At 46.6% G+C, this 27,715-nt stretch overlaps 1 protein-coding gene across 4 annotated transcripts in view; it reads left to right on the top strand.

Moving 5' to 3' along the window:
• The window catches only part of PDE10A (phosphodiesterase 10A), a 369,960-nt gene that overhangs the window by 231,743 nt on the left and 110,502 nt on the right, over positions 1-27,715 (top strand). For all 4 annotated transcript variants that reach the window (XM_042987509.1, XM_042987506.1, XM_042987508.1 and 1 more), the window contains one exon: positions 24,298-24,326. In XM_042987509.1, the coding sequence (XP_042843443.1) occupies positions 24,298-24,326 (29 nt within the window). The remainder of the gene's footprint in view (positions 1-24,297; positions 24,327-27,715) is intronic.

Here is a 27,715-nt window from a genome sequence, read left to right as displayed (position 1 = left end):
TAACAGGTGTGTCAGGGACGGGACAGTCTGTGCCACCCCAAGGGGCGGGGAGGAGAGGCTGCTCCCGACGTGACCCGCTTGGATCCTGTTGGTGACTCTTGCCTTCCGTTGATGGTCAGTGGGCAAGGGGAGCGGTACTGGCCTCCTGCGTCAAGGTCGGCCTCAAGCGAAACTGGCATTGCTGTTTCTATCGGCGTGTGAGAGATCAAAAAGTTACTCGCCACTTAGAATAGGTCATTACCTCCTGTGCTTGCTGCGTAATAACTTACATAAAACATTTATAGTTTTTGCGGGTGTGTGGCGTCGAAAAACACAATGACCGCTGGTGCAGTTTGACATCGTTACCTTGATTTGTGCCAGCCTCTGGCACTTTTACCAAAACAGGTGTCAGCACCGTTGTTCCGGGGTGAACTAGGATCCTTGAAAAAGTTGTCCAGCGCTTTGGTATTTCAACACCTCTCGTGTTTGTTGCCCAAGAATCACATGAAAGCTCTTGATGATTAGTATGAGCTGACTTCAGACAAATAGAGTGAAAGCGATGACGGCAGACACGTCGATAGACTCCTTCAGATTCGTAGTTGTTAATTCTGTGTGTGTGCAGTTAGGTCTTCAATGAGCTGCCGTATCCGTGGAAAAGTGACAGGATTGTGAATTGCCTACTGACCTCTCCTGCGGCAGGCATTTGGCCGTGCCCACCCCACGGCCTTGATTACTTTCTCAGCGGCTCTGTGCGTTTCTCCAGTCAGTGCCGAATAGTAAACTCGCCCCGAAGCCGGTGGTTTGGGCATTTCTAGTTTGAAAAGCTGTAACAGACCATTTGGGGGCTTGTAAAAGCGTGTCTTGTCTGTGTTTAATATATTCAGTTCCTTTTTCTTTTTGTACACCGAATGATCGGCCTCAGAAGAACCTTGCAACTTAACTCGTAGCCCGATACCGTTTGCAAATGTTCTGTGGCAGAAGACAGGATAAGGCGAATTATGAAAGCCAAGACAGTGATATTTTATCATATTTTTGTTTCGGATTTACAGTACCACCCCGTGTCTTTGGTGTAGATCCCTCCCTTCCATGGGTCAGAGGGTCTTCTGATAGGTCGGTTTCATCTTTTTTAAGTGTCGCGAAACACAACTAGCGTGGCTGTGGGTTGAGAAAGTGAGTTTCCTGAGATTCCCTTTTTCAAGCCTATGATCGTTCGTTAAACGTAAGAAAATACACTATAAATCTATTTTACTTGAGGATCAAATAATGAAAACATTCAGTGGTAAATGATGGCAGTTGTAGCTGGTGGATACTTTTTACTCGAGGTGGAGGTGCTGCACGGTGCTGCATTAGTTACCGGTGTCCCGACTGGGATTGGACGCGTCTGTGCCCCGTGCGATGCTCACCGTGACAAGTGTGGCCGCCATCTGCCGCCCTGCAAAGCGATGAGACTGGTGTTGACCGTGTTCCCCGCGCTGTGCTTTTCATCCCCGTGACTTGTTTATTTTCTAACTGGAAGTGTCTGCCTCTCGGTGTAATGCCTTCTCTGTGTCCACGGGGTGCGAAGACCACCTGCGATTTCAAGAGAACTATTTGTTGGATGTCAGTGGAAGTTACAAAGACTATCACGCCTGTAACCAAAGACACCAGAGAATAGCACGTGCGAGTGTCGAGAACATGAGTCAACCTCCGAAAACGCGTTTCCGTCCTAAACCTGCGACCTGAGAACCACTTAGAAAATGTTAGAAAACTAAAGATGCAGTCCACGAATTACGAGAGTATCCTGTAGCTCCTGAAAATACAATGTATGCTGCTGAGAAAAGGAGAGATAGGCAAATGACATTTTAAAGGGTGTTTTTTATGTTTATTTATTTTTGAGGGAGAGAGAGAACGAGTGGGGAAGGGGCAGAGAGAGGCAGGGACAGAGGATCCAAAGCAGGCTCTGTACTGACAGCAGTGAACCCGACGCGGGGCTTGAACTCACAAACCACGGGACTGTGACCTGAGCCCAAGTCAGACGCTCAACGGACCGAGCCACCCAGGCGCCCCAGCACGTGACATTTTAGTGTTGTTATGAAACTCGTTTTTACCCGGGAGCCTCTGAACAGGCTCTGGGAGCCCGGAAGTCTTGGAACCACACTGATGATTGCTGCTCCGTAGTAAAAATGATGAGTTTGAATGCAAAGTTAGACTTGTGGCTGTGGCTGAGTGAAGAACGTGGCCAGTGCTCTTCCCCAGAACAATTACAAATGCACAGCTGGACGAAAACAGCCATTTTGGTCTCTGGACGTCCGTGAAAGGCATATGACAATGCGAGAAGCATTTATGACTTGAAAACCGCGACCTTCAGGCAAGAACTTGTGGGCACTTTTCGTGTTATGGCCTGGGGCTGCTTGCACTACCCCTGGCCCGTGCCTGGTCGGTGCAGAGGTGCTGAGTTAAAGGGTTTACTCAGTTTGGCGTGGCGGGCAACTCCCTTCCCCCCAACCCCGTGGCGTTTCGGGGGTTGGGGAGTGGGGAAGGCTGGGTCAGTAGCTGGATGCACCAGCCTGAGATCTCAATCAAGATGGAGGCAAACCTGTCCCTAGGGTGGAGAAATCTTCACAGCTTCTGCTGGTCAACCCTCGGGAAACACCCGGGCGCAACCTAGAACTCGAGCAGACCTGAAAATGACGTAAGTGTTAGGTGTGCTCCTTCCCTTCTGGAGGACAGACCCATCTGCCGTAGATGGGGGTGAACAACCTTATGCCAGAATAATTAATTAGTTTATTTATGTGTAAGAATTGTTTATCTTGAGAGAGAGAGAGAAAGTGCGAATCGGGGAGGGGCAGAGAGAGAGAGAGAGGGAAAGAGAGTCCCTAGCAGGCCCTGTACCGTTAGCACAGAGCCCAACCTGGGGCTCAAACCCGTAAACTGTGAGATCTTGGCCTGAGCCGAAGGTGGACACTTGACCGACGGAGCCCCCCAGGCGCCCCTCACCGCTTACGCCAGAATTCGACAACTCAAATGAAACAGTTCCTGGAAAGATGCCGATCACCAAAACTGACCCAGCGACAAATAGACAGTCAGAATAGGCGTATAATGATTAAATGTCTTCACACAACAAAAAGCTTGTTCCCTGTTGACTCTACTGGGAAATCGTAGCAGAACTTTCAAGTGGAGTAATGCCAACCTTTTACAAACTCTTTCAGAAAACAGAGGAGGAGGAAAACTTCCCAACTTGTTCTGTGAGTCCTGTATTACTCTGTGTGAAAGCCAGACTAAGGCATCACGAGAAAACTGTAGATCAGTGTCCCTCATGTGTATGCATGAATAGTCTTGAAACAAATTAGGAAACCAAATTCAGTAACATATAAAAAAGGTGATACAGTATGACCTAGTGGGAATATCAGATTGGTTTAGTATCAGTAAATCAGTTACTTAATTTTTTTAAATTTTATTTGAGAAAGAGAGAAAGAGCTCACGTGTGGGGGAGATAGGCAGAGAGAGAGAAGGGGTGGGGGAGAGAGAGACAGAGAGAGAGAGAGAGAGAGAGGGCGAGAGGGAGAGAATCCCAAACAGGCTCCACACTCAGCACGGAGCCTGATGCGGGGCTCAATCCCACAACCCTGGGATCATGACCTAAGCCGAAATCAAGAGTCGGACGCTCAACCAACTGAGCCACCCAGGTGCCCCAGTAATCACTTTTTAAAATGCTGCTTTCCCATTTGAGAAACCCGCCCGCCGTCCTTCTGGGCCTTATTTAGACAGAGTCTTTGCTGGGTCTTTTTTTTTTTTTTTTTTTTAAGATGCAGTCTTTGAAACAATTATTCAAGTGGTTTTTAAAAAAATATGTGTGTGCATATTCCTTTTTGAGGTAGTTCATTTGAGCTACAGAAAACACGGTTTCTTCTTGGATGACATTTTGTGAATAGCACAGAATTTGTTGATAAGACAGTTCTGTGTAAGATGTTCAAAGCATTTTTTAAGGGACCAAATTTTATTTCTAATGTTCATTTATTTTAAGAGAGAGCACAAGTGGTGGAGGGGCAGAGGGAGGGAGAGAGAGAATCCCAAGCAGGCTCCACACTTCAGCATGGGCTTGATCCCGTGACTGTGAGATCACGACCAGAGCTGGATGCTCAACCAACAGAGCCACCGAGGAGCCCCAGGGACCAAACAAATTTTAAATACGTATCATATGATACTACTATTTTTAATTTTTCGAGGAACCTCCATACTCTTTTCCCAGGATGACTGTACCAATTTACCATTCCCATCAGTGTACGAGTGTTTCTTTTTCTGCACATCTTCTCCGACACTTATTATTTCTTATCTTTTTGATTGTAGACATTCTGACCAATGTAAGGTGATCCCTCATTGTGGTTTCGATTTGAATTTTCTTATAATTAGTCATATTGAGCATGTTTGCATTTGTCTATTGGCCATTCGTCTATTGGCCATCTGTGTGTCTTTTCTGAACCAACGTCTATTCAGGTCCTCTGCCTATTTTTTAGCTGGGTGATTTGTTTGGGGCACGTTGAGTTATGAAAATTCTTTATGTATTTTGGGTATTAACCCCTTATTGGATATGTCATTCGCAGATATCTTGTCCCATTCAGTAGGCTGCCTTTGTATTTGGTGGATGGTGTCCTGCATATTTACCCAAAGGAAATGAAAACACTGATTTGAAAAGATAAAAATGCACTGCTGTGTTCACTGCAGCGTTATTGACAGTAGCCAGGATACAGAAGCAACCTAAGTGTCCACGGATACAAGGATGGATAAGGAAGATGTGATACACACACACACCCACACACACACACAGTGGAATATTACGCACCATTAAAAAGGATGGGATTGGGCCATTTGTGACAATATAGATGGACCTAGAGGGCGTTTATTTAAAATGTTTGTTTATTTTTGAAAGAGAGAGATGTTTAGGCGGCGGAGGAGTAAAGAGAGAGGGGAACAGTGGATCCGAGGCAGAGTCTGTGCTGACAGCAGGGCTCGAACTCCTGAACCGTGAGATCCTGACCGGAGCTGAAGTCAGACGCTTGACTGACTGAGCCTCCCAGGCACCCCGCAGATGGACCTAGAGGGTATTAGGCTAATGAAGTAAGTCAGACTAGGAAAGGCAAATACATATGACTCATATGGGGGACCTAAAAACATGAATAAACAAAAAGCAGACTCAGATGTATAAATCCAAAGAATGAACTGATGGTGGCCATAGGGGCGGGGGGAGATGGGTGAAGGGGAGAGGGAGGGACAGGCTTCCCGTTACGGAGTGAATACGTCACGGGAGTAAGAGGCACAGCACAGGGAATATATATAGTCAGGGACACTGGACTCGTGCTGCGTGGGGGTGACAGTGGCAGCTACGTTTGTGGTGAGTACAGCCTAGTGTCTAAAGGAGTTGAGTCACTGCGTCCATACGCCTGAAACTAATGTGCCATTGCGTGTCCACCGAACTCAAAACAATTTTAAAAAGATCCTCATTAACTTAGAAGACACCCAGAGAATAGGAACTCTTAATAAAACGTGTTAGTTCTCAAGAAGTATGTCGTTAAATGTTTAATTTGAAAAGCGAGGTAGGAAGGATAAAAAAGCAGCTGACAACCATTCAGCTATGATTTGATGCTCGGGAGCATCATTTTTTTTTTCTTTCCCATGATGTGTTGTATCGTAATCCGGAGTTTTCTCAAGGACGACACCGTCCCACAGAAACGTTGTTCCGTGAGCAACGTCTGCTCTTTTTGTTACGTTCTGCTTTCATTATAGGACTTGGGAGACTAATAGTCAGAAATCCACTGAGGCCGTGTGGCGACCCCACACAGGGGCGACGGGGGGAGCATCCCTGCTTCACGTCCGTCAGCTGGGTTGACGAGCAGCGCGCGGAGGCCTCAGCAGTTCCAATCGGGGCAGGGATCTGGACAAATCTGGCAGGAGATGGGCCGACACCCTGCTAAATGCAGAACGTCCTGGAGACACTTGCTGAATGTGGGTGGGGACGGGTGGACCCTGATTCCCGTGGCGTCTGTCTTCCAGGCGGATCCCGATGGAAGTCCAGTGGCTCATGCGTATCGGGGGTACGGGAACATGAGTTTACAAATACCGTGTTATCTCACTTAATCCCCAGCATTTGTGAGGCGTGGGAAGTCAGGAGGCTTTGTCCTCGGGTCTCCACCTTCTGCCCTGCTCACTGCGGTTCTGTGCCTTCTCAGTTCAAGGGCATGGGGTGTAGACGTGCAGGGGAGTCCCTCTGTCCAGGCGGAGTCGCAGCTCTCCTGGACTGCAGGAGCCACAGGGCAGGATCTGTACCTGTCCACGAACCTCCTGCCCAAATCGGGACCTCGTGGGAGTCCCCGCTCAGCCCGCCCGTGCTGCAGAGACAGACTGGCATTTTAGCCCCGCAGGGAGCCCGTACCAGGTAGGGAAGCGGAGAGACACTTGTGAGGCAGGAGGGATGGCAGGCGGTCTCAGCCAGAACTCACTCCAGGGGCACCGAACGGTGTTGGTCAGTAGCATGTAGGTCACAGCCAAGGTTGCTGGTAGATAGACACCTGCTGAACTGATGATCGATCGCTGGTTAGAAAAAAACTAGGACGGAGGCCGCGTTTCCCCAACAGACACACCAGAGTGCAGTCACTTTTTGCTTTGAGGGAACGTGCAGTGCTTTCTAGAGAGAAGGAAGATGTATACGCCAAAATATTTATCGCAGCGGTAAGATACTGAAATCGACCCGACCGACTGTGCACAGGGGATGGTGAGGAAACGGCGGTGTGGTTGCCTTACGGAACATTGTAGACTTCGTGCACAGATGGGTGGCTCTCTTGTCCAGAGAATATCGTGGAATTCGAAGGTGACGGAAGTAAGCTGCCGTGTAACGTGTGCGGTTCAAGGCCGTGTTGGTGAGAAGAAACCCCAAGTACTTTGATTACATGGCTGTGCTTCTAGGCGAGCGGGAACACGTGGGACAGGATGGCCCCCAGAGAGGGAGCGTCGGTCGCCACGAGGGAGGCAGCGTGGATTGGACAACGGGAGCAGTGAGATTATGCCTGTGTGTACGATACGTTTTGGTATCGTTTCATCGGTTGTGTCTGTATCACGTGTCTGGATGCCTGCTACCTTCAGGATATTCAAAGCACCACACGAGACAAGTTTTGGGAACTCGTAATTAAGGTGTGTTCGTATCTACGAACTTGTGAACGGAACCGGTTTACAGCCAGACAATCCCAAAGTCAACCTGGGGTCCGCGTAGCCCCTCCGACGTCATACGCGGAGCTGGGGAGCGTGCATTTAATTTTCTGAGAGAAGGTCTGTGGTTTTCCTCAGAGGCGGTCAGGCCTTGCCAAACCGTTGAAGACATTTCGTAGAGGAAACGGGAGCTCGATCCTTTCCCAAACCTACATTTTAAGGCTTCGGTCTCGAGCACGACCACTTCAGCTGTGACAGGGAGGACGGGGGGGGGGGGGGGGGGGGGGGTGTCGGCTGCTCCGCGCCTGGCTCGGTCTGGCCAGCCCCGCCCCACCTCCCTCGCCTCCGGTGCCGTCCTTGGTCTTCCCGATGACCCACCTGTTCTCTGTGTGCGTCTCTGTCCCCAGTGCACAGGACGGATTCAGCGCGGGGTTGAACACTGCTCGTCCCGTGCGCGGAGCCGGAGTTTGGGCCCCTCCGTAGACTTTCTCCGAGGGCAGCAGCCTCGGGGATGGCCTGATGGTCTCGCACAGGGCGGTTTCAGGGTTGTACCCCGCCCTCATCCACACTGCCCGCCTCGTTGACTCCTGCAGAGACGCTGGATCCCGGCCTTCCAGCGTCGCACCTGCCAGCTAAGCTTCCCGTGCTGGCGGCCCTGCCCGAGCTCCGTTTCTTCAGGCCTGGTCACCACCTGTCCCCTGTTCCTCGGAGTCCTGGGAGTGCCATTGCCTTTTATCTGGAACTCCCACCGTCTTTGCCCTTTGAAACGTGAGCCCCCTCCAGAATGTCCCTGATTGTGACCCTTCTGTGGCTCCTGAGTACTGTCTGTAAAAATGGACTGAATCTATCTTTTTTTTTTTTTTTTAGATGATTAAACTGGGTTGGGAAGGGAGACCGTAGCCCTGTCCCGGTCTCCCCACAGCCCCGGGGAGGTGCTCTTCCCGCAATTCCAAGGGACGAGTGCAGGTGTATGTAACACCCTAGTCAGCGTGCAAGCCTTTGTGTAGCAGTAGGAATACGTAACCGGGGAGTATGGCGACCCAGGTGACCATTTGGACCAGCAGTCGTTAGAGAGACTCTAGTATCGACTGATGAATTTTATTCAACAAATAGATGAGGAACAACTCGTCCGTGTCCCAGTGGGAAGCCAGGCACAGGAGGGAGAGCACTGAACAAAACAGAGCCAGCCATTTGTCTCACGTAAGTGACTTCATTTTAGCGAGGAAAAAGATTGTTTAACCTGCAGAGGGGGGGAGTGTGGGGAGTGTTGTGCCAGGGGGAGGGCACCGAGGTCACGTGGTCTTTTAGGAGGTGGTGAGGCTCTGGTCTCGTGAGCGTGGACTACACCCTCTCCGAGGTATCGTGTAGCCCTACAATTGTCCCCTCTGTGGATTAAAAAAGTTTTAATGGAAAATTTCTAGCTAGGTATGAAGATATTATTTGAATCAGACATCCTATTGAGGAAAAGCTGTGCTTTTTAAACATTTACAGAAGCATCAATGGTGTCAGTGGAAACCAAAGATTTAAGAACTTAACTGTGTTAGCATGAAAAATACACACACATACACTCGGGCAGGCAAGATTTTGTTTTTGGTTTTTTTTTTTTTGCATTGTGTATGACACTGGGAACTCGTGCACAAGTCCACGTGTGTGTGTGTGTGTGTGTGTGTGTGTGTGTGACAGAGAGAGCGACATTAGTGAATATAATTTGGCCAATGGAATGCTACATAGCACGTACACAATGTAGCATAATCTATGTGGCATAATCATAAAATGATCATGTTGTACCTATATTTACTTACGTATAAGGACGCTGGTATTTTCAGTTTTTAAAAAGCAAATGAAATATAAGTTTACTATAGAATGACACTATTTTATGAAATGGGAATTATATTTACTTGCATATTGAAGCATGGAAACAATATAGGCACCACCTAAAACTTCTATGATGTGTAAGTCTGATTTTTGTATTGTACTTCATGATTTAAATTTCATCGTCATTTATTTGTATTTTCTAGTTTTTCTGCCTTTTACATATTTATACATTAAAAATGAAATAATAAAAGTTTATATTTTCGAACATGACTGAAATCCATAGAATGTTCTTACTTGATTTCTTCAGAGATTTGCAATGTGCTCACCATAATCTCAGACATATAAAATAATCAGGATACCTAGGAAAGGTTGTTTGAACTATTCCAAACAGCTGTTGAACTTACTAGACTATAGAAACATAATTTACCCCGTTAACTTTTTCTTTCACTTTGTTATGTTTTCTTGTTTTTAGAAATAATTTATGTACACGGACCTTTTTGCTCTAAACATTTGGGTCACTGACTGTCTTATAGCATTATTGTGACAGATCTAAATGGAAATAGGACTTATTTTTACAAGGATCATAGAAGTGAAAGTAGTGTTAGCAATTTTTGAAAATGTTTGCCCAGCACATGTTAGAAATGATTTTTTAAAAAGGCAGAAATGGGGCGCCTGGGTGGCTCAGTCGGTTGGGCGACCGACTTCGGCTCAGGTCATGGTCTCGCAGTTCATGGGTTTGAGTCCCGCGTCGGGCTCTGTGCTGACAGCTCGGAGCCTGGAGCCTGCTTCGGATTCTGTGTCTCCCCCTCTCTCTACCCTTCCCTTGCTCACACTCTGTGTCTCTCTGTCTCTTAATAATAAATAAACTTAAAAAAAAAATTTTAATAAAAAAAGTCAGAAATGCTGAAAGAAAGGGTATGTCTGGGGAGGACAGCACATGCAGGAACTGGGAATATACAATGGGAGGGACAATCGCATTGGCACGATTCCTGCTTTCTTACCTTAAACCTGTTCCAGGGTACTCCTGGCCTCCTCGGCAAGTGTTCCTGGACTTCCCGCCGCTCTTGCCATCACGACGATGATCTTGTTCAGAAGACTTTCTAGTAACCGTGCATCTTTCTCACTGCCCCTTTGTCCTGCAAACCAATGCGGGCCATCAAGTGATGTTCCTGCCTCCATTCAGTAGTTGTTTTTGAAGCATTCACCAGTACCTGGGAGACGGAGTGATGCCCCAGGGAAGGTCGTGCCTCGCTTTAAGAAACTTAGATCACGCTAAAGTAACGTAAGATAGACTTCAACTGTCAAAATTGCCATTCCAAGTAAATTTGCAACTATGAAACATTTTTCTTTCATTGAAAGCATGGTTGGGTCCACGGATCTATATTTTCTCCTTATTTGCCTAAGGATTTAATGACTGAAGCTGATGAGGTTTTAGAGAAACGGTGGTGTAGCTGACCATTTTCATTCACCCATGGAGGGTAGCAGTGTGGTGAAAAAGAGTAATCATCTAACAGGAAATAAAATCCTTTCACTTCCTAATAAAATCCTGGGAGGTGATCCTTTACATGTATTAGGCTTGTTTGTGTACAAATATCAGGATGTAGTATTTTATTCTTTCACAGCATTAAAATAAAACCCACCTATCAAAGCTCCTCGTCATTTTTTCCTTCCTGCTATAACATTAGTGAACATTATGTTTTCTAAGGTGGTGCTAAGAAGATTATCATAGTATTAGGTGCCATTTTGTCCTAAACCTCCAGGTTATTTTTATATTAAGATCTCGGCTCCCATTTCTACAGCCGTGAACCTTCTGAAATGGTTACGTGCTTTTATGTTTTTAAATGTTCATTTGAGTTGTCTGCTGATTTTAAATCATTACTTTATCAGCATTTTATAAAAATATTTCCTAGTAGATTCGAAGCCTCTGTAATGCCACATGTGGATAAATTCTTTGACCGATATCAGAGAGTTGTTTAAATTTTCTGTTCCTCTAATAGTGGCTTCAGGTCTGTTGTATGTTACTGATTTCATTTATCCTGTACTTTTGGTGCTGTGGCAGGTGTGAAGTTATTAAATTAGTGTGATTCGGTTCATTGCTAGAAAATAATATATCTTTTGATATTTCAGGCTGAGAACATGGTAGGCACTGAATGAATGTTCATAATTATCAATAAACTTATATACGCTATTTATACCCCTGGATAAATATGATCAAGTGGTTATATACAGCCGTTCATTTAACAGCTGTTCATTCATTTAGAATCCTCTACCTTGCATCAGACACAGTTCTAGGTGCTGAACTTAACTCCACAAGAGACGTCTTTGCCCTCCTTGAATTTTCACCGTAGGTGGGGATGGAGGGAAGACCAAACGATTAAATAATAAATGGGCGCATGGTATATTAGTAAGTAACACAGAGAAAACAAAAGCCAGTGTGGGACAGAGAAGTGTGGGGCAGGGGCCGTACTTTCTGCTGGGGGTGCACCGGGCTGGGCCCGCCTTCCTTCCTAAGGAGTTGTCATCTACTCAGCAGATGACATCTCCGTACAGCAGGGGATTCCAATGAGTGTTATTTAGAACTAAAACAGAAAACATTTAAGTGTTTACACGGTAGTAAACGAGAGAGATGAAATGCTAACATTTCAACCCCAGGGAAATATTTGGGGAGTTGAAATTTACGCGCCCTGAATGTATGTAAGTCTTGTGTTCTTGGATTTAACGCATGGTTATCTGGGCCAAGTGCCTCACACCTGAACCCCCCGTGCTTATTATATTTGAATGGGGTTCATCTTATAAGTCATTCACAGACCTAGGATTAGCAGCGTTCTCTTCTCTCTTTAATTGTGGCATAAAAAAAATGGAAATGGAATCACGTGAGCAGTAGTGGCTTTCACGCTGTTATTAATTCCATCCTTCTACAGAAGTGCTTCAGGACTTCTGGCCAACCGACTGAGCCACCCAGGTGCCCCTGCCCGAGTCTTTTTCAAAAAAGTTAATTCAGTACATATTCCAATCACAAGAACATACGCAAGAGTTGGTTTATTGTGTGTTTGTATGTTTCTTGTTATGAGAAATTTGTGTTTGTACTGGCTGCGTGTTTAGAGATTGAACTTTGAAAGAAAATTTTGTAAAACGTATCTGTCAAGTTTCTGAGTCATTTCAATCAAGAGACTTTGAATTTGTAAGGAAGTCTATGAGACAACCACACACTTTCCGAAACAGTGTTTTCTCTCTCGTGTCTTGTTATCTGTGTGAACCATTATGGGTCTCTGAGGAAAAAAAAAATCGAGAAATGAATGTAATTCTGAGCCTGATGTAAGACTGCAGGTGCCTTCCATAATGTGTGTTTCAAACTTTTATGTTCATCCAAACAGCTTCTTCTCATTTGTTGACTTCATAATGAGATAGGTAATAATTTGTAACTTTGAGAGTGAATTTCTCCTGATAAAATACTTCTGTCAAGGTTTGGTTATAGGTAACGGGAACCAATCAGAGAGAAAGATATTGAGCGACTTAAAAATTATCGGAAGGACTGAAGGGACCAACTGTGGGAAGAGTGACCAAGAAAGACTTCCAGGCCCTAGAGTTTCCTCCTCCCCCGGGGACTGCAAACTACTTGCTTCGCTCCAGGAAGCCCGGGGAGGCAGGAATCTGGTGGCTATAGATCCATGTGTCTTTGCTTTGATCCTCCCAGAAAAGGCGGGGGGGGGTGGGGGGGGGGAGCTTACCCCCATCTGTCTTCCCGTCAACTCAGTTCTGAACTCAGTCTCACATTAGTGGTAACTCTGGGCAGGCGCGAGGAAATTTGGCAGCGTGGTTTTTAACCTCCGGGGCAGGAAGGAGATCTTACAGGAGGCTGGGATTGATACTAAGCCAATTACAGGATCTGCTACCGTGTTTCTTTCCACCTATTTAATCTGTCGGTTTATTCCATATGAGATTTTATTTGAAAAGAGAACCTTGCCCTGTTAGAAAAAGTTTGGAAACTACCGGAAGCTCCAAAATTTAGATCGCAATAGCACCAAACGCTGCAGATCCTCTGGTGACAAGCGAATGGCGGTGCCAGATCGGAAACCCCTGATCCACCTGTGATCCTGGCTCCACCTGTGCCCCAGAACCACAGCCGGTTTGTTTAGAGACCTCAAGTGTGTTGGCCAAGGCTCTTAGTAGAGGTGAAGAGTTTATTATCATTTATCTCAGATAAAAAATGCTATACTTACTTTTAAATTCTAGATACTCAATACTGCAGCTTTTTTGGTTAATTTTCTATAGTGTTAATAGAAAGAGGTCATAATATTGGTCTTCAACGCATTTTGATTATTTTATTATTTTTTTTTAAATGTTTTTATTTATTTCTGAGACAGAGAGAGACAGAGCATGAGCGGGGGAGTGGCAGAGAGCGAGGGAGACACAGAATCCGAAGCAGCTCTGAGCCATCAGCACAGAGCCCGATGCGGGGCTCGAACCCATAGACCACGAGATCATGACCTGAGCCAAAGTTGGACGCTCAACCAACTGAGCCACCCAGGCACCCCTACATTTATTTATTTTTGATAGACAGAGCCAGAGCAGGAGCGGGGCAGGGTCAGACAGAGGGAGACACAGAATCCAAAGCAGGCTCCGGGCTCCGAGCTGTCGGCACAGAGCCCGACGCGGGGCTGGAACTCACGGACCGTGAGATCATGACCTGAGCCGAAGTCGGACGCTCAACCAACTGAGCCACCCAGGTGCCCCAAGAAGTCATATTCTTAAATTAAAATACGTCCGACTTCGGCTCAGGTCACGATCTCGCGGTCCGTGAGTTCGAGCCCCGCGTCGGGCTCTGGGCCGACAGCTCGGAGCCCGGAGCCTGCTTCGGATTCTGTGTCTCCCTCGCTCTCTGCCCCTCCCCCACTCATGCTCTGTCTCTCTCTGTCTCAGAAATAAATAAAAACATTAAAAACAAGTTAAAAAAAAGAATATGACTTCTTATATCTGTTTAGTGGCTATTTTCTCAAGTTGTTGAAAATACCATTCTAAAAAATATTTCTTCTTGGGCTATACTTATTCTACCAATCGCTACTTGGTACGATTCTGGAATTATTCCATTACCAGCTCTTTCACCAATGTCCGCAAAAGCACAGTCACAATGTTTTTTAATTCAACAGACTCTTCCGCCAATAAAGGTTTACTTCACTTTTATAACTGATTATAATTAAGGGATGTTACAGAATAATGACTTCCATGCTGATTCTCTAGTCTTCCTTGTGTAAATGCAGCATTAAGATTGACCTGGACCTACATGTGCAGAAGCATCTGTAATTTTGTTTATCTGATCTCCTCTTGCTCCTGGATTCCATTTCCTACTAGTAGTAGAAAACATATAATCTTAGCAATTGAAGGTCTCAGTTCTACTTTAAAACCTTTTTTTTTTTTTTTTTTTTTTTTGCACTAGCTAGGTGTTTCTTGGAAAGTTGGTGTTTTGCCTACTTAGTCTTAGGTAAACACCCAGGACTGGGATTTCAGAAGCTGCCAACCTGTTTTCCAAGGTGTGCATGTAAGAGTCCAGTCTTGGGCAGCTTCTAACAAACTCCTTTCTTGCATCAGAGAACTGGGCACGTAGGGGAATTTAGAGAACGTTGTGGTAGCGATGGTGAGTAGGCTTTGACCTTCCTACACTGTCCTCCGGATTCCGTTGAACCCACTGGTCAGACATCTAAGGGCTGCCGTGTCTCAGAGCCTGTTAATTCACAAAGGGTGGAGACAGAGGCTCTCACCTGTCTCCTAGGCCTCCATTCGGGCTCTGGCTCGTGCTACCAGCCCTGCGTCTTGCCTGAAACCCTCACTGAATCTGACAGCCTATTGCCAGAGCGACTTTACGCTTCCCTGTGAAATTCCTTTGGTTTTGCTCGTCTTCTGCCCTGTGTGTTCTTCCGCGTGGACGTCAGAGCCCTGCGGAATGACTGGAGGCAGCTTCGAGGGAAAGGAATGAAACTGGTCAGGTGGTGAGGTTCTTAGCAAATACGGAGGGACGACTTCCAGGTTGGTGATCGTGGGACTGACAGAGGGGATGGCGGGACACAACCCTCCCTTCTCCCTAGGGCCCCGGCTGGCCCCGAAGTGGGGGGGGCCAAGAGGACATTCTGGTCAGGATGGCGTCTTGAGGGAAAACAAGCCAACTGTGGAGCAAAGAACTGCTTCACCCTGAGCTAAAGCCACGACACCGCTTTCTGCCTAATCGGCTTATTAGGTATATTTTATGTACGGTAAATCTGACCGATTGTAAGTATATATAGTTCATTGAGGTTTCACGTGACCACCACCACGTCAACATTTCTGCCGTCGTAGAATGTCTCCGTGTCCCCCTGTGCAGCCAGTCTCCCCTCTGTCCCCCGCCGCTAGTCCCCGGCGGCCCCCGATCTGCCTTTCGTCCTGCTTCCACGGTTTCCGGGAGATGCATCATCCGGTGTGTCGTGTTCGTGTGTGCTTTCCCTCACTTAGCGTAACGCGTCTCTGGGTCACCGGTGTGCTGCTTTGTTCGTTTCTGTTGCTCAGGGATGTTTTGTTACTTGGGTAGAGCACACTTGGAGCAACTCACAAGCGTCCGGTTGCTTCCCGTGTTTCCCGTTTCCTTTATGTTCTAATGGGTGTGGATGGTGTCTTATGGTAGCTGCAGTTTGCATTTCTTTCCCAAATATCTGAAGACATTGGCCATTTTTGAAATGAATTCGTTTGCCGTTTCTAGGTCTTTTTTTGTGAAGCATCTGTTCAGATGTTTTGCTGATTTTGATTTATATTATTTTATAAATATATGTTTATATATGTTTATTGTATTTATTTATATTTATTATTTGTTTACTTATTTTGAGAGAGAGAGAGAATGAATGCATGGGGCAGGGACAGAGAGAGGAAGAGAGAGAACCCCAAGTAGGCTCCGTGCTGTCCGCACAGAGTCTGACACAGGACCCGATCTCGCGAACCGTGACGTCGTGAGCTGAGCCGAAATCAAGAGTTAGACACCTAATTGACTGAGCCACCCAGGTGTCCCAATATTTTGCCCATTTTTAAATTGGGGACATTCATTATCTTAATATTGAGTTGTAAGATCGCTTTATGTATTTTGGGTATAAGTTTTTTGTTAGATCTGTAATCCTCTGTGTCTCTCATTTTGTGGTCTTTTTGTTTCCTCGACAGTCTTTTTGAAGAGCCAATATATTTCATTTTGATAAAGTCTGTCTTGTCATTTTTTCCTTTATAGTTTTTTATTCTAATCCAAGAAATATGCTTAACTCAAGATTTTCTCTTATGTTATATAGTTTTCACTCTTGTATATAGATCAGTGATTCAAGTAAACTTGTATATGTGATGTAAGGTAAGGGTCAATTTTTTGTTTTTGTTATTTTCCGCATGAATATCTATTTCTTCCAGAAGCATTTGTTAAAAAGATGATTTTTCTCCAGTGAATCACTTTGGTAGCTGTGTTGAAAAATCACATGTCTGGATACGTCTATTTCTGGATTCTGTTGGGGCTCACTGAACTCCATGTCTGTCATTATGTTAGTGCCGTTGCACTATTTTCTTTTTGTTTCAGCTTTGCTGAGGTATAAGTGAGAAATAAAATCATATATAAATTATGGAACGTGAATATCACTCATCATCAGGGACGTACAAATAGAAACTACAATGAGATGTGACCTCACACCTGTCAGCACGGCTGTTACCAAGTAGACAAAAGATAAGTGCTGCTGAGGATGTGGACAAAAGTACCACCCGGCTTTGGCTGATAATCGCTGCAGAGACTCTCGGGATGTCGTGGGGCTTTTCCAACTTCATTAGTTTTCTGAATTGACTTGGCTTTTCTTGGCCATTGGCATTATCCTGACAGTGTGTGTCTCTATTTGGTCCTTGATTTTTTTTTTTCATCTTGCGTTTCACGACCTTATTGACCTCACTGATTCATCCTAGTGGGTTTTGGGGAAGATTCCTTAGGACTTTCTACCCGAGGGCTCGCGTCCTCTGTGAATAAAGAGTGTTATTTTTTGCTTTCCAATCCCTTGTACACCACATATATGATATTTACATGTAATATGAATTTTATGCAACTTACAGGTTTATATGTGTATGTCTACCTGTCCAGGTACACACACACACACACACACACACACACACACACACACTTTTGTGTCTTATTTTGCCGGCTAGAACCTCCAGGATAATGTTGCACAGAGACGGTGAGAGGGAAGGATTTAAGTCTTTCACCATCAGGTATGGCAGCACCTGTAGGTTTCTCACAGGTTTCTTACCCTTGTAAGGGTAACAAGATCCCATTAAATTCCTCGTTGCTGTCAGTGTTTATTCCGAATGAGTGTGGAAGTTCTTTTCAAATGTTTTATCTCTGGGATGACTGTGTTGAACTGCCTGGTGTGACCAGTGTCTAAAAGCTTTTGTTTCATGTATTTTGTCTGGTTTTCTACTTGTTTATGACGGGAAGTTTCTGTAGCAGTTAATCCTGCGTGAACAGAAGTGGCCTATTATTTTCCTACTGTAGGCAATGTTACCCATAACAAGCCTCAGACAAAGGGAAAGTAAGCACTCAATGATTCATTGCTATAAACTGCTGCCTTCGAAACTAAAAAGTGTTTTAATACAGAATTACCTAAAAGTCGTAATTTCTTAACGGATGCCAGAAACGTTGAAGAAGTAGGATTGTGGTAACAAGAAAGAGCCAGTGTGCTAAAAATTGTGGACAGTTAAATTCTTTTCAGTTCTAGTATTTTTTGTTAGTATCTCGGGAGCACTGAGCAGTTGCCTGGTTTCTCTTATTCCGTTGGGTGGTAAAGAAAACACAACGTCCGATATAAATGAACATTTTCCTAGAGAAAAGCAGTTCCCTGATGTAAGTGAACTTCACCCCAGCCGCCCTCACTTGCCTATGGCCTGCTGCCCTCTTCCCACCGAGACCACCTTGCCCCCCGGCCTGGCCGGACCAGCTCCCTGAGCGGGTCTCCTGGGGCTGCCCCGCCCAGCCGGTCTCAGGCAGAAAGAGAACCCCTCACGACCCTCACCTTTCTCCAGATGCTGAGGATTTTTTTTGATAAAATTGTAATACAATGAGACTCTTTTAAAAGTCTTGCTGTTTTCATCGCACTTAGAAACTCAAAAAGAAAGGCAGAATTCTCAGCTCCCTCCGTCTCCCGCACACTCGATGTTCTGCAGAGTGAGTGCAGTGAGCGTGCGGCAACTCTGTGGACACATAATCCGGTCCTTACTCTATGTTTCCTTGGAGCGGCTTTAGAGAATTCCAAAGAGGGGAGACTTCAGTTAGTAGTAATCAGGCCACAGCAGACCCACGAGTGACTTAGACACATTGGTAAAGTGAAGTCAGAGGTTTGCTGACAACTAGAAACTCGGGCAGCACACGTCCAGCTTGTTCTTAGTTTTCCTCATTGTGATTGCAATTTGAAAAAAGATCGAGTCAGTAAAATGGAAGCCTTTTTCGGAATTCTTAGTGTTTATCATCTATTTAGTGCCAGGATCTTCTACTATTTTCGGTTTTCAGTTGAGATCTCTGCTGACATGGTAGCGTGTGATGAGCCAGACTGCATGGAATCACATATAGTTTGGAGAATCTTAGGAATCTGGAGGTGATGTGCGTCCTGGGACGGTTCTCCCATCCTCAGAAAACTCCCAGACCGTATAGATGCTATAGACTTTGCCATTGTGATAAGTAAGACGGGTAAGCTTTGGATTTCTCATGTCTCCTCATCCCTGATATTGAAGCAACGTAATAAAGATATTTCCTAAAATGCACAGACATTGTAAGAGTTTTAGGAAAGCTCAATAATTTTTTATTTATAATTTAAAAAATTTTTTTTTGCAGGTTCTTTTTTTCTTTTCTCTTTTCTTTTCTTTTCTTTTCTTTTCTTTTCTTTTCTTTTCTTTTCTTTTCTTTTCTTTTCTCCTTTCTCTTCTCTTCTCTTTTTTTTTCTGTATCACTCTGCTTTCTCAGCAGGAGAGGAGTGCATAAAAACAGTGAAGGATATGGTGGGCCTGTTGCTTTTGAGAGGGCCTCATGGGCGAAATCCAAATTGAGCTAATTCTTGAAAGAAGGGGGAATCAACTTTGGCAAGAAACTGCAGGGACACTCATGTCTCAGGGGCTTTGCTCGGGCTGATCCTTCTGCCTAGAATGCTTTTCCCTCAGGTAGCTGCTTTTACAACTCCCCGCCCGCCCTGGGCCCACACTGACCACCTTAGTGCTGCCCTTAGTGCTGCTCCCACCCTTTTCCCATCGCTCTCTGATGCTTCCTAATCTGCTCTGCTTTGTTCCCACTTTGAGGCAGGACCACTTGGAACTCGGCCGTATAACTTAGTTTTTTATCATGTTTCTGGACTCCCTCCGGCCTTTAGAATTAAGCTTCATGAGGACGGGGATCGCCGTCTTCTTCCTTTGTTCTGAGGTGTGTTGTAGGCACCTAGAATAGTACCAGGCACATAATGGGGATACTCAATAATTGTGGTTTGAAGGTATGAAGATTTTGAGTTAAGAGTTAGCAAATCCTGCTTGGGGCTCTGGAACGACCAGTCTTACTGGGGCGGGAAGGGAGTCCTGTGTGTTGTGTATTCCAGTGGGAAAAAGAGAGCAGAACCAAGTTGTGAGGACTTCAATCCTAAGCAAAGGAATTTGTTTTATTTTTTGATAGGAATGGAAGAGCTTTCTGAAGCCTTTATTTTAAGTAGCAGTGTATTAATTGAGTGGTATAAACGTAATATCCTAGGAACGTCTCGTTACATTTCCTTCATGCTTTTTTGAAGTGTTTTTAGTTTTACCTTATAAAACTGGCTAAAGAAATAAGGAAATTAACTCGCAAGCGTGGGAGCCCCTAGGCTGAGCAGGCTTCATGGTCGGCTGGTTTCCATTTGCCTCCCCCGTGACTTGGAGCCGGCTCTCGCCACCCACTGGGGTGGGTCATTGTGCAGGTGGATGTCGCGAAGCCGTGAGATGTAAGGCCTTCCCTTCAGACCGCGCCAACTGAGACGTTTATTCAGCGTCTGGCAGCATCAGGTGCTTGATAAATGCCTGGGGATGGAATCATTCAGAGTGCTTTGTTGTAAGAAGACAGCTGACTTTAGACAGCGCCACAGCTATTGCGGAATGCCAGAAGTGGCCAGAGGAGGCTGAAGGGAGCCGTGCCAGCTCCTGAGCCACGAGGGGCTTCGGGGTGCCGACCTGCCTCCCCCCACCCCCACTGTGGTCGAACATCGAGAAAACATAACCCCTAATAGCCTACTGTTGACCAGAAGAAGCCTTACTAATCCTGTAAATAGTAGATTAACACGTATTTTGTAAGTTAATGGATGTACGGTGGTCTTACTACAGGGTAAACTAGAGAACAGAAAATATTATACGATCATAAGAGAAAATACATTTACAGAACTACACTGTATTTATTAAAAAAAACACCCATGTTATCAGTGGACCTGTTCAGTTCGAACCCACGTTCAGTGATCAACTGTATATTGAAAAGATGGCTGGCCGTATTAATTTTCACAGGAACTAAGTATTTTCCATAATAGGAAGACAGATATGCTCCATTTAGGAATATTAGAATGCCTGCAAAGCCCAGAAGGCAAAGTGATAGAGGCACAGGGAAGTCCTTCCAGAGAACACCAATTTCTGTCACTTCTGGTCATTGTGTCTCTTCTCCAGATGCATAATACCAATTTGTGACATCTTGGACTTCTGTCTTCTCCGGTAGAGTGAGCGCTGAAAGTAGAGAACTTACCCAAGGAAGATTTAGTAAAAGTGTATGTTATACTTCAAGGAAATGATCGATCAATTTAAAAAGTGGGAATTGTTCAAAATACCTTCTCTGGACATAGAGTAATAAAGCCACAGGCTAACCACAGAGTAAAGAAGGACATGATAAGCAGCCACAGAACTTAAATCAGCCGTCACATAGTAGAAGTTCCTTTACGTTCTAATTATGTGTGTGTTCATTCCTGAAATCCTGCTTCATATCAAGGAAATAGCAAAAGTGATCACAAAAATGAAAGTACGAATGGATGCAGAGTTATAAAGATTTATAAAATAGTCAAAGTTAACTACTTCCCATGAAGGTAATCCCCATGAATCAAATACTTCAAATTGTCCCTAAAGCGAAAAACTAGTTGGTTTTTATAAATACATCCTGGTGGAGCGTCTTATGCACGCTCAAGTTTGAGAAGCACCAAGCAAAACTAAAGGAGAAAGCAAAGGGAACATTTATTTATAGAAATGAAATTCGGTTTTTTATTCCATGAGCTGTTCTTCCTAAGACATTGAAAAGTTACTAAAATAATGTTGAGATTGAAGATACTTTCTTTTTTTTCTCCTGTTGTTAAAAAACAAGTGTCTCTTTAAACAGTTATAAACAACCCCGCTCTCAAATTAGGTTTTGTTTTCTTGTTTATTTATCCTGCCAGAGTGTGAGCGCCTTGAGAACAGGGATCATGCCCGCCATATAACCATTCCGTGGTACATATCTGTTGAATAAACAAATGTGAATCGAACCCCTACAGCTGCGTAAAAATCCGTATCTGCTCTTGCGAACGTTCTTGTTACTAATTCGATGCTCGTGAATTATTCAGACTCTTGCATCCATGGCAGTTCCTTACTTTTCCATGGTCCCCAACACCTTTCATTTTAAAACAAGCTTTCCTGCTGAACTCTGTGCTCCGTGGTGGCGACAGTTCAGTCCTCAGTGCGTGTTGGAAGGGCACCGAGACATGGCAGTCGTGGGCTCTCAGGAGACAGTCTGAGCCCTGGGCTCTTCCCCTGCGATCGTGAGATGTTTTGCATGAGGAGGATGGGGCGCTTCTCTGCTCTGTTCCTTTGAAAATGTCTTTGTGGGGAAAGTTGTTCTTCGGAAGCGAATTATGTCGGCAGGATGTTCTTTCAGTTCAGACTTGTAAGGTGGCCGAAGGAGTCGGCCAGCTTGCCCGAAGCAGTGTCCCAGGTGACTGCGGGTGTGGGCTTCCAACGGAGGTCCACGCCCCAAGCCCCTGGTCTCTGTCCTTGAGGCACCACTCTTCCACAAGGGAGACATTCTAAGAGCTCTCTTACACGTGCCTGCATTTTCTTTGGGCAAGAGAGTTCAGCTACGTGAATATTCCGCGTTTAGGAAAGAGGAAGCAGCTTCCTTCTTCCAGCAGATTTCACTGTGCCCATTAATTTCTTCGGCTAAAATACCACGTTCCCCAAGTATAATAGCTATGACATCCATTTAACAAAACTTGACTCCTGAGTCGGAGGGAGAGATAGGGGTACATTTGTGAATCCCTGCATATGGTGGGAACCTAGAAATCAGCTGTGGGTAAAATTTTTTCTTTCAAATACTTTATATTGCCCCTGAAGCAAACACCAGTCGGTTTTTATAAATACATCCTGGTGGAGCGTCTTACGCACGCTCAAGTTGGAGAAGTGCCAAGTACAACTAAAGGAGACACCAAAGGGAACATCTGAACCAGCCTTCAGATCTTCGTGATGACTGGAGAGGGGAAGGATCCACGTGCCACAGTCGGGAAGGCCATTCGGTCCGGAGAGGAAACCTGTTTGTACAATGGCTGCTTTTCATTATGTGCTTCCTAATCCATTGGGACGTTTGCCCACACTTACTGAACGTCTTCGATAAAAATTAAAAACGTAGAAGCCTTCGTCCCTTTCGAATCCGTTAAGAAATTGGCGGTAATGATCAAACCGAACGGTCCCTCCCGTCTCCAGGGGGCTTCAGGAGAGGTCAGGGGTTGGGAGTCGAAGAGTAGGTTGACTACTGCGGTGATGGCATTTCCGCGTGGAGGGCAACGTAAGTTTTTTTCCTGTAACCTGCTTAGGGATCTTCTCGGGGCAATCAGATGCAGTACTCAAATCGCTAGGGAACAGTTAGAAGACATACGTCGTCAACAAGTGCGTATTAATGGAATACTTGCAAAACTGAGGGCCGCGTGTTGCCCATCTGCTCCCCAGGGGGCCACACTTGGTCATTTCCGAACGGCCCCAGGTGAAGTCGTTATGCAGCCAGCTTTGAAATCTGATTGCCTTTCCGTTCCGAAGCAGCTGAGGGACAGGACGGACGTGGGTGCGCGTGGGTGTGCCTTGCATGCACGTGGCTGTACGCGTGCGTGGGTGAGTTCCTGTGCGCCTCCGCGGGTGCGCCCCTGCTTGCGCGTGCGTGGCTGTACGCATGCGTGTGTGCGTTTCTGTGCGTGCGCGTGCGCGTGCGCGTGCGTGTGCGTGCGTGTGGATCACGGTCTCCAGGGCAGATACCGGATTCAGGGGCCAGTCTGGCGGCTGCCGGTTGCCGTGCGATTTGGCACCGGACTTGGTATCTGTGGAAATAAGCAGCGAATTGGAGAAAGATGAGGAAAAAGCAAACGACAGGACTCAGCCGTTTACTTCGTAAGGATGTCGAAAGAGGAAGCGCAAACCCCGTTTGAACTCCGGGGGCGCGGTTTTGCCAGCGTCGGGATAAGTCCGGCCGTGCTTTCGAGTAACGGAGCACACGAGCTCTGGGGCGTGTTCGGTGTGCGCTAATGTTGCTACTTAGACACGATCCGGTTGGTGAGGACACGAGTCCGCAGTAGCACTGAATTCCGGGTGGCCTCCCAGGGAGGGCTCCGGTCCAGTCCCTCTCTGCGAGGGCCACATGCGTGTGCTGTGGGTCGGAACCAGTGACCTCAAGCAGCGTCTTGGCCACTTTGCTCCTTGTACCCTGTTGGCCACGTAGGCATGTTCGGGTCACGTGGCCAGCCCCCCCCCCCCCCCGGGGAGAGCCCTTCCGAGCGTCTCACCTAGACCAGGCGCCACCCATCCACCAGGCTCGCTTTGCGGTAACACTGCCGACAGGCTGGCCCAGGCAGGCCCCCAGCGCCCCCGGGACCCACGGTACAGAGCGGCATCGTGGACCGGGGTCTTCGAGCCTCGACCAGGGTGCCGTGCGGGGACGCGTCTTCTTCCAGCAGGGAAGGAATGCTGTAATTAACCCGGCAGCACAGACGTTAAGGGTCACTTGCGATGTCCGTGCGGTTGTGGCATCTAGAAGGTTGTTGGCAGACGCTACGGTTTCAGAGCCTCTAACAAGGCAGTCTCGAAAATGACCCGTGGTATTTCATTTTCCCTCCAGCTTCGCACGTACCTCTAACTCTATCGTGTGTAACCTTTACTTGACGGACGGTGGAGGCCAAATTCTTAGATTTTGTAATAGGAAGCATAGCCAGACGGCCTTCTAGTTTATTGAGCGTGAATGACATAGTCTGCATTTCAGAAGCTACTCAGAGTCTCTAATTGTGTTTTCCCTTCCTTTTCCCCCAGATGAATCGGCTCCTAAGGAAGTCAGCAGGGTAAGTAACGCGAATACAATTCCTGCTCCCCCCGTGTGGGAAATGAATACTCTCGGACGTACGTGTCCGCAGTGCTCTCACATGTTCAAGCACCAGAAGCAGAACGACGAGCACTGCCTGTCCTCTCCGGAGCATGGCTCACGAGCGGTTGGAAACTGGAGGCCCCAAACCATGCACGGCCAACAGCTGCGTCTCGTCTGGCCTGCACATGCTCATGGGGTTTTCTGAATGCGTTGCCAGCATGAGGCACCGAGAGACCGCGTGGAAAGACTGGATTTCTGGCTTCTCTTGAGAAACCGTAAGAGAAGCCGACACCGACGGGCACGGCGTCTTCCCAGCCCAGGCGCGGAGGTCCCCTCCCCACGCTCCCCCGCAAGGTGCCTGTTACCTGCCCGTCCCCTGCCTTTGAGTTCATGCACCTTCTCTCTGCGACAACAGGAGGCGACCACTTGTGTGTTCAAGACGTGACCTTCCTCCGTACTTTTAGGAAACATTAAATGCGCCGTTTTCACGTCCAAGAGAAATGACTTAGGGGGAGCTTTAAGAGACCTAGCAAACATAAGAGTTGATGGGGCACAAGTACCGAAAGCCCTGAGCATGCTGTGCTTGGACTGCAGAGTCATAACGAATTACGTAGAAACACATTTTAGTTATACTGTATCCATAAAGATCTTAAACGTGGATTCAGTAGTGGAAATACTCAGTTTGAATTGCGTTGGACGCGACTTTAGGTGAGACATCGCTCTTATAAAACACAAGCTGAAGTGCTCTTCGTAGGCTCACCTGCACAGGTATCTTCCTTTACTTTTGAAAATCTTGAAGAAAGGAAGCTCAAAAATGACCAGGCCATCCCTGCAGGCTGGGCACCATCCCCTCCGTCCACAGCAACCTCTACGGGGTTGGACCGGAGACCGCCACGGTTACCAGAGCTCGCAAGTGGGAAGTTCCCCAGTCTGGGTGCTCCAAGGTGTGGCAGGGGCCGGAAGGGTCAGCCTGGAGCTTCTGTATCCCCCGGGAGGAGCGGCAAAGGCTAAAACGTGATGCTTGAGGACAAAGAGGGCGGCTGAGAAGCGAGCGCGGGCCGGGTCGTAAGCTGCTGGGGTGCCACTGTCTTGTCACATGTCTGAAGCAGCTCTGTGCACTTTGTGAGTGAATCAGGGGAGTCGGGAGGAAACTCCAGTTGGCTCACCAGTCGTCCTTTTTGGTTTTTGACTTAAACTATAAGGAATGCCTACCCTCAGTTTAGCGTTTACAATTCTGAAGAAATTTTAGATTTCGGTGTTGTTTTGAGGGAGGTGGGGAAAGAAATAGGGTTGTTGTAGCCGATCTGGGTGTTTTCCTGACATTCTATTGTGCTGACAACAGTTAGAATTGTATTTCTGACCTCGGCTTAGTCAGGATGTTAACTCTGTTCCCTTGTTCTCCAGAACCCTCTTCCTTTGCCTCCAGTGTCCCCAGATACAGAGATTTCCTACCGCGGTGCTATAACCGATTTGGCGATCGCATCCCACTCCTTTAAATATAAACTAGGTTATATGTGGGTAGAACAGTTGTATAGGCGAAGAGTGGCCTTTTTTTTTTTTTTTTTTTTTTTTTTTTTACTGAATATGTTTCTGTGTATTTTAGTTACACAAAATATCACTGCAAGACATCTCGGATTCAGATAATGACCGTGTCATGGTATCCTCAGTGCGCCTCTTTCTGGGCAAAGCATCTTTGAGTAGAGGGATTGTGTCCTCTCTTTTCTGGTGAAACATACTTACTTTTAAAACAGTTTCTCAAAATGCTTCCATAGCGTCTGGCCGACGCTCTCTAGACAAAGGGTACATTATCAGTAGGTTTTTAGAAGGCGGCAGCTGTGACTTGACGTTACAGACCCATTGTGGCGGGACGCCGAGACCGTGAGGTGGGACAGGTAACTCCTTGGAAACAGTGCATCTGTAATACGGTTTTAAGGGAGAATTCCCTTTGTAAAGAAACTTGTAGACAGAGAGTGGTCGGGGGAGTTTATTTGAGAAGTTGACACTTGAGCAGAGACCGGAGGGAATAAGAAAACTGTCCGGAAGGAGGAGACGAAGGGCAGAAGGGCAGCGAGGGCTGGGGCTGGAGTAGAAGGGGGGTTCAGGCCTGGGAACTCACTGCACAGGCTGTGGGTGGAATTCTGAGAACGATTGGAAACCACTGGGTCACGGTCTAACTTTAAAAACAAATTTGTTAATGTTTATTTTTGAGAGAGAGAGAGCGCACACGAGCAGGAGAGGGGCAGCGAGAGAGGGAGACGCAGAATCCAAAGCAGGCTCCAGGCTCTGAGCTGTCATCACAGAGCCCTACAAGGGGCTCGAACTCACGGTCCACAAGATCATGACCTGAGCCAAAGTTGGGTGCCTAACTGACTAAGACACCCAGGTGTCTGGGTCACAGTCTAACTTAAATATTAGGCGAGTCCCCGTAGCTGCTGGGCTGAGAGTATACACAGTGGGGAGAGCGTGGGCACAGAGGGCCTGACGGTAGTTTAGGGGGTACAGGCAGGGGGTGGTGATGGATGGCGTGCGGGCTTTAACCGTGGGGTGTGAGCATTCGTCAGGCGTACTAGGAAGCAAGAGCTCACAGACTTTGCTCACGGCCTATCTGTGGTAAGAAGACAGGGCTCAGAAACGATTCCTGGCTCATTTGGTGTCAGCACCTGCTAGAAAGAAGTTTTTCTTTACAAGTAACTCGGCGGTGGGGGGGGGGGGGACAGCAGGACGAGTGTCGGGGAGTGAGGCTGGTGAGACTGGACTTCTCAGACAGACATCACAGAGGAGATGGTTAGAAAGAAGCTGCTTCTGTTGAGCCAGGAGGAAAGGTCATGGCTAGAGACATAGAGGTTCCTGGGGGACGGTGTCTTGTGGACAGTGCCAGGGGACAAAACGACATCACTGAGGCAGTTTGTCTTTGGAGAAAAAGGGTCTGAGCACTAAACTCTGGACACTCCAGTTGTTTCGTGGAGAAGACATGGAAAGGTTCGCAAAGGAGATTAAGAAGGAAAAGTCAGTTAAGTGAAGAGAACCAAGAAAACTTCTTTGTCACGGGGCGCCTGGGGGGCTCAGTCGGTTGAGCGTCCGACTTCGGCTCAGGTCATGATCTTGCGGTCCATGAGTTCGAGCCCCGCGTCGGGCTCTGTGCTGACAGCTCGGAGCCTGGAGCCTGCTTCGGATTCTGTGTTTCCCTCTCTCTCTCTCTGCTCCTCCTCTACTCACGCTCTTGCTCTCAAAAATAAATAAACGCTAAAGAAAATTAAAAAAAGAAAAGTTCTTTGTCACGGATTAAAAATAAAGAAATTTAACTCTAAGGCTGTACATTTATTTAAGCTGCATTTTATCTGGTTTTGAACCATCCCAGCATTTTGA

Source organism: Panthera tigris, chromosome B2, assembly GCF_018350195.1.
Source record: "Panthera tigris isolate Pti1 chromosome B2, P.tigris_Pti1_mat1.1, whole genome shotgun sequence".
NCBI lineage: Eukaryota > Metazoa > Chordata > Mammalia > Carnivora > Felidae > Panthera > Panthera tigris.
The sequence above is the reverse complement of the archived record's forward strand: the minus strand, read 5'-3'. Positions and strand labels throughout refer to the sequence as shown.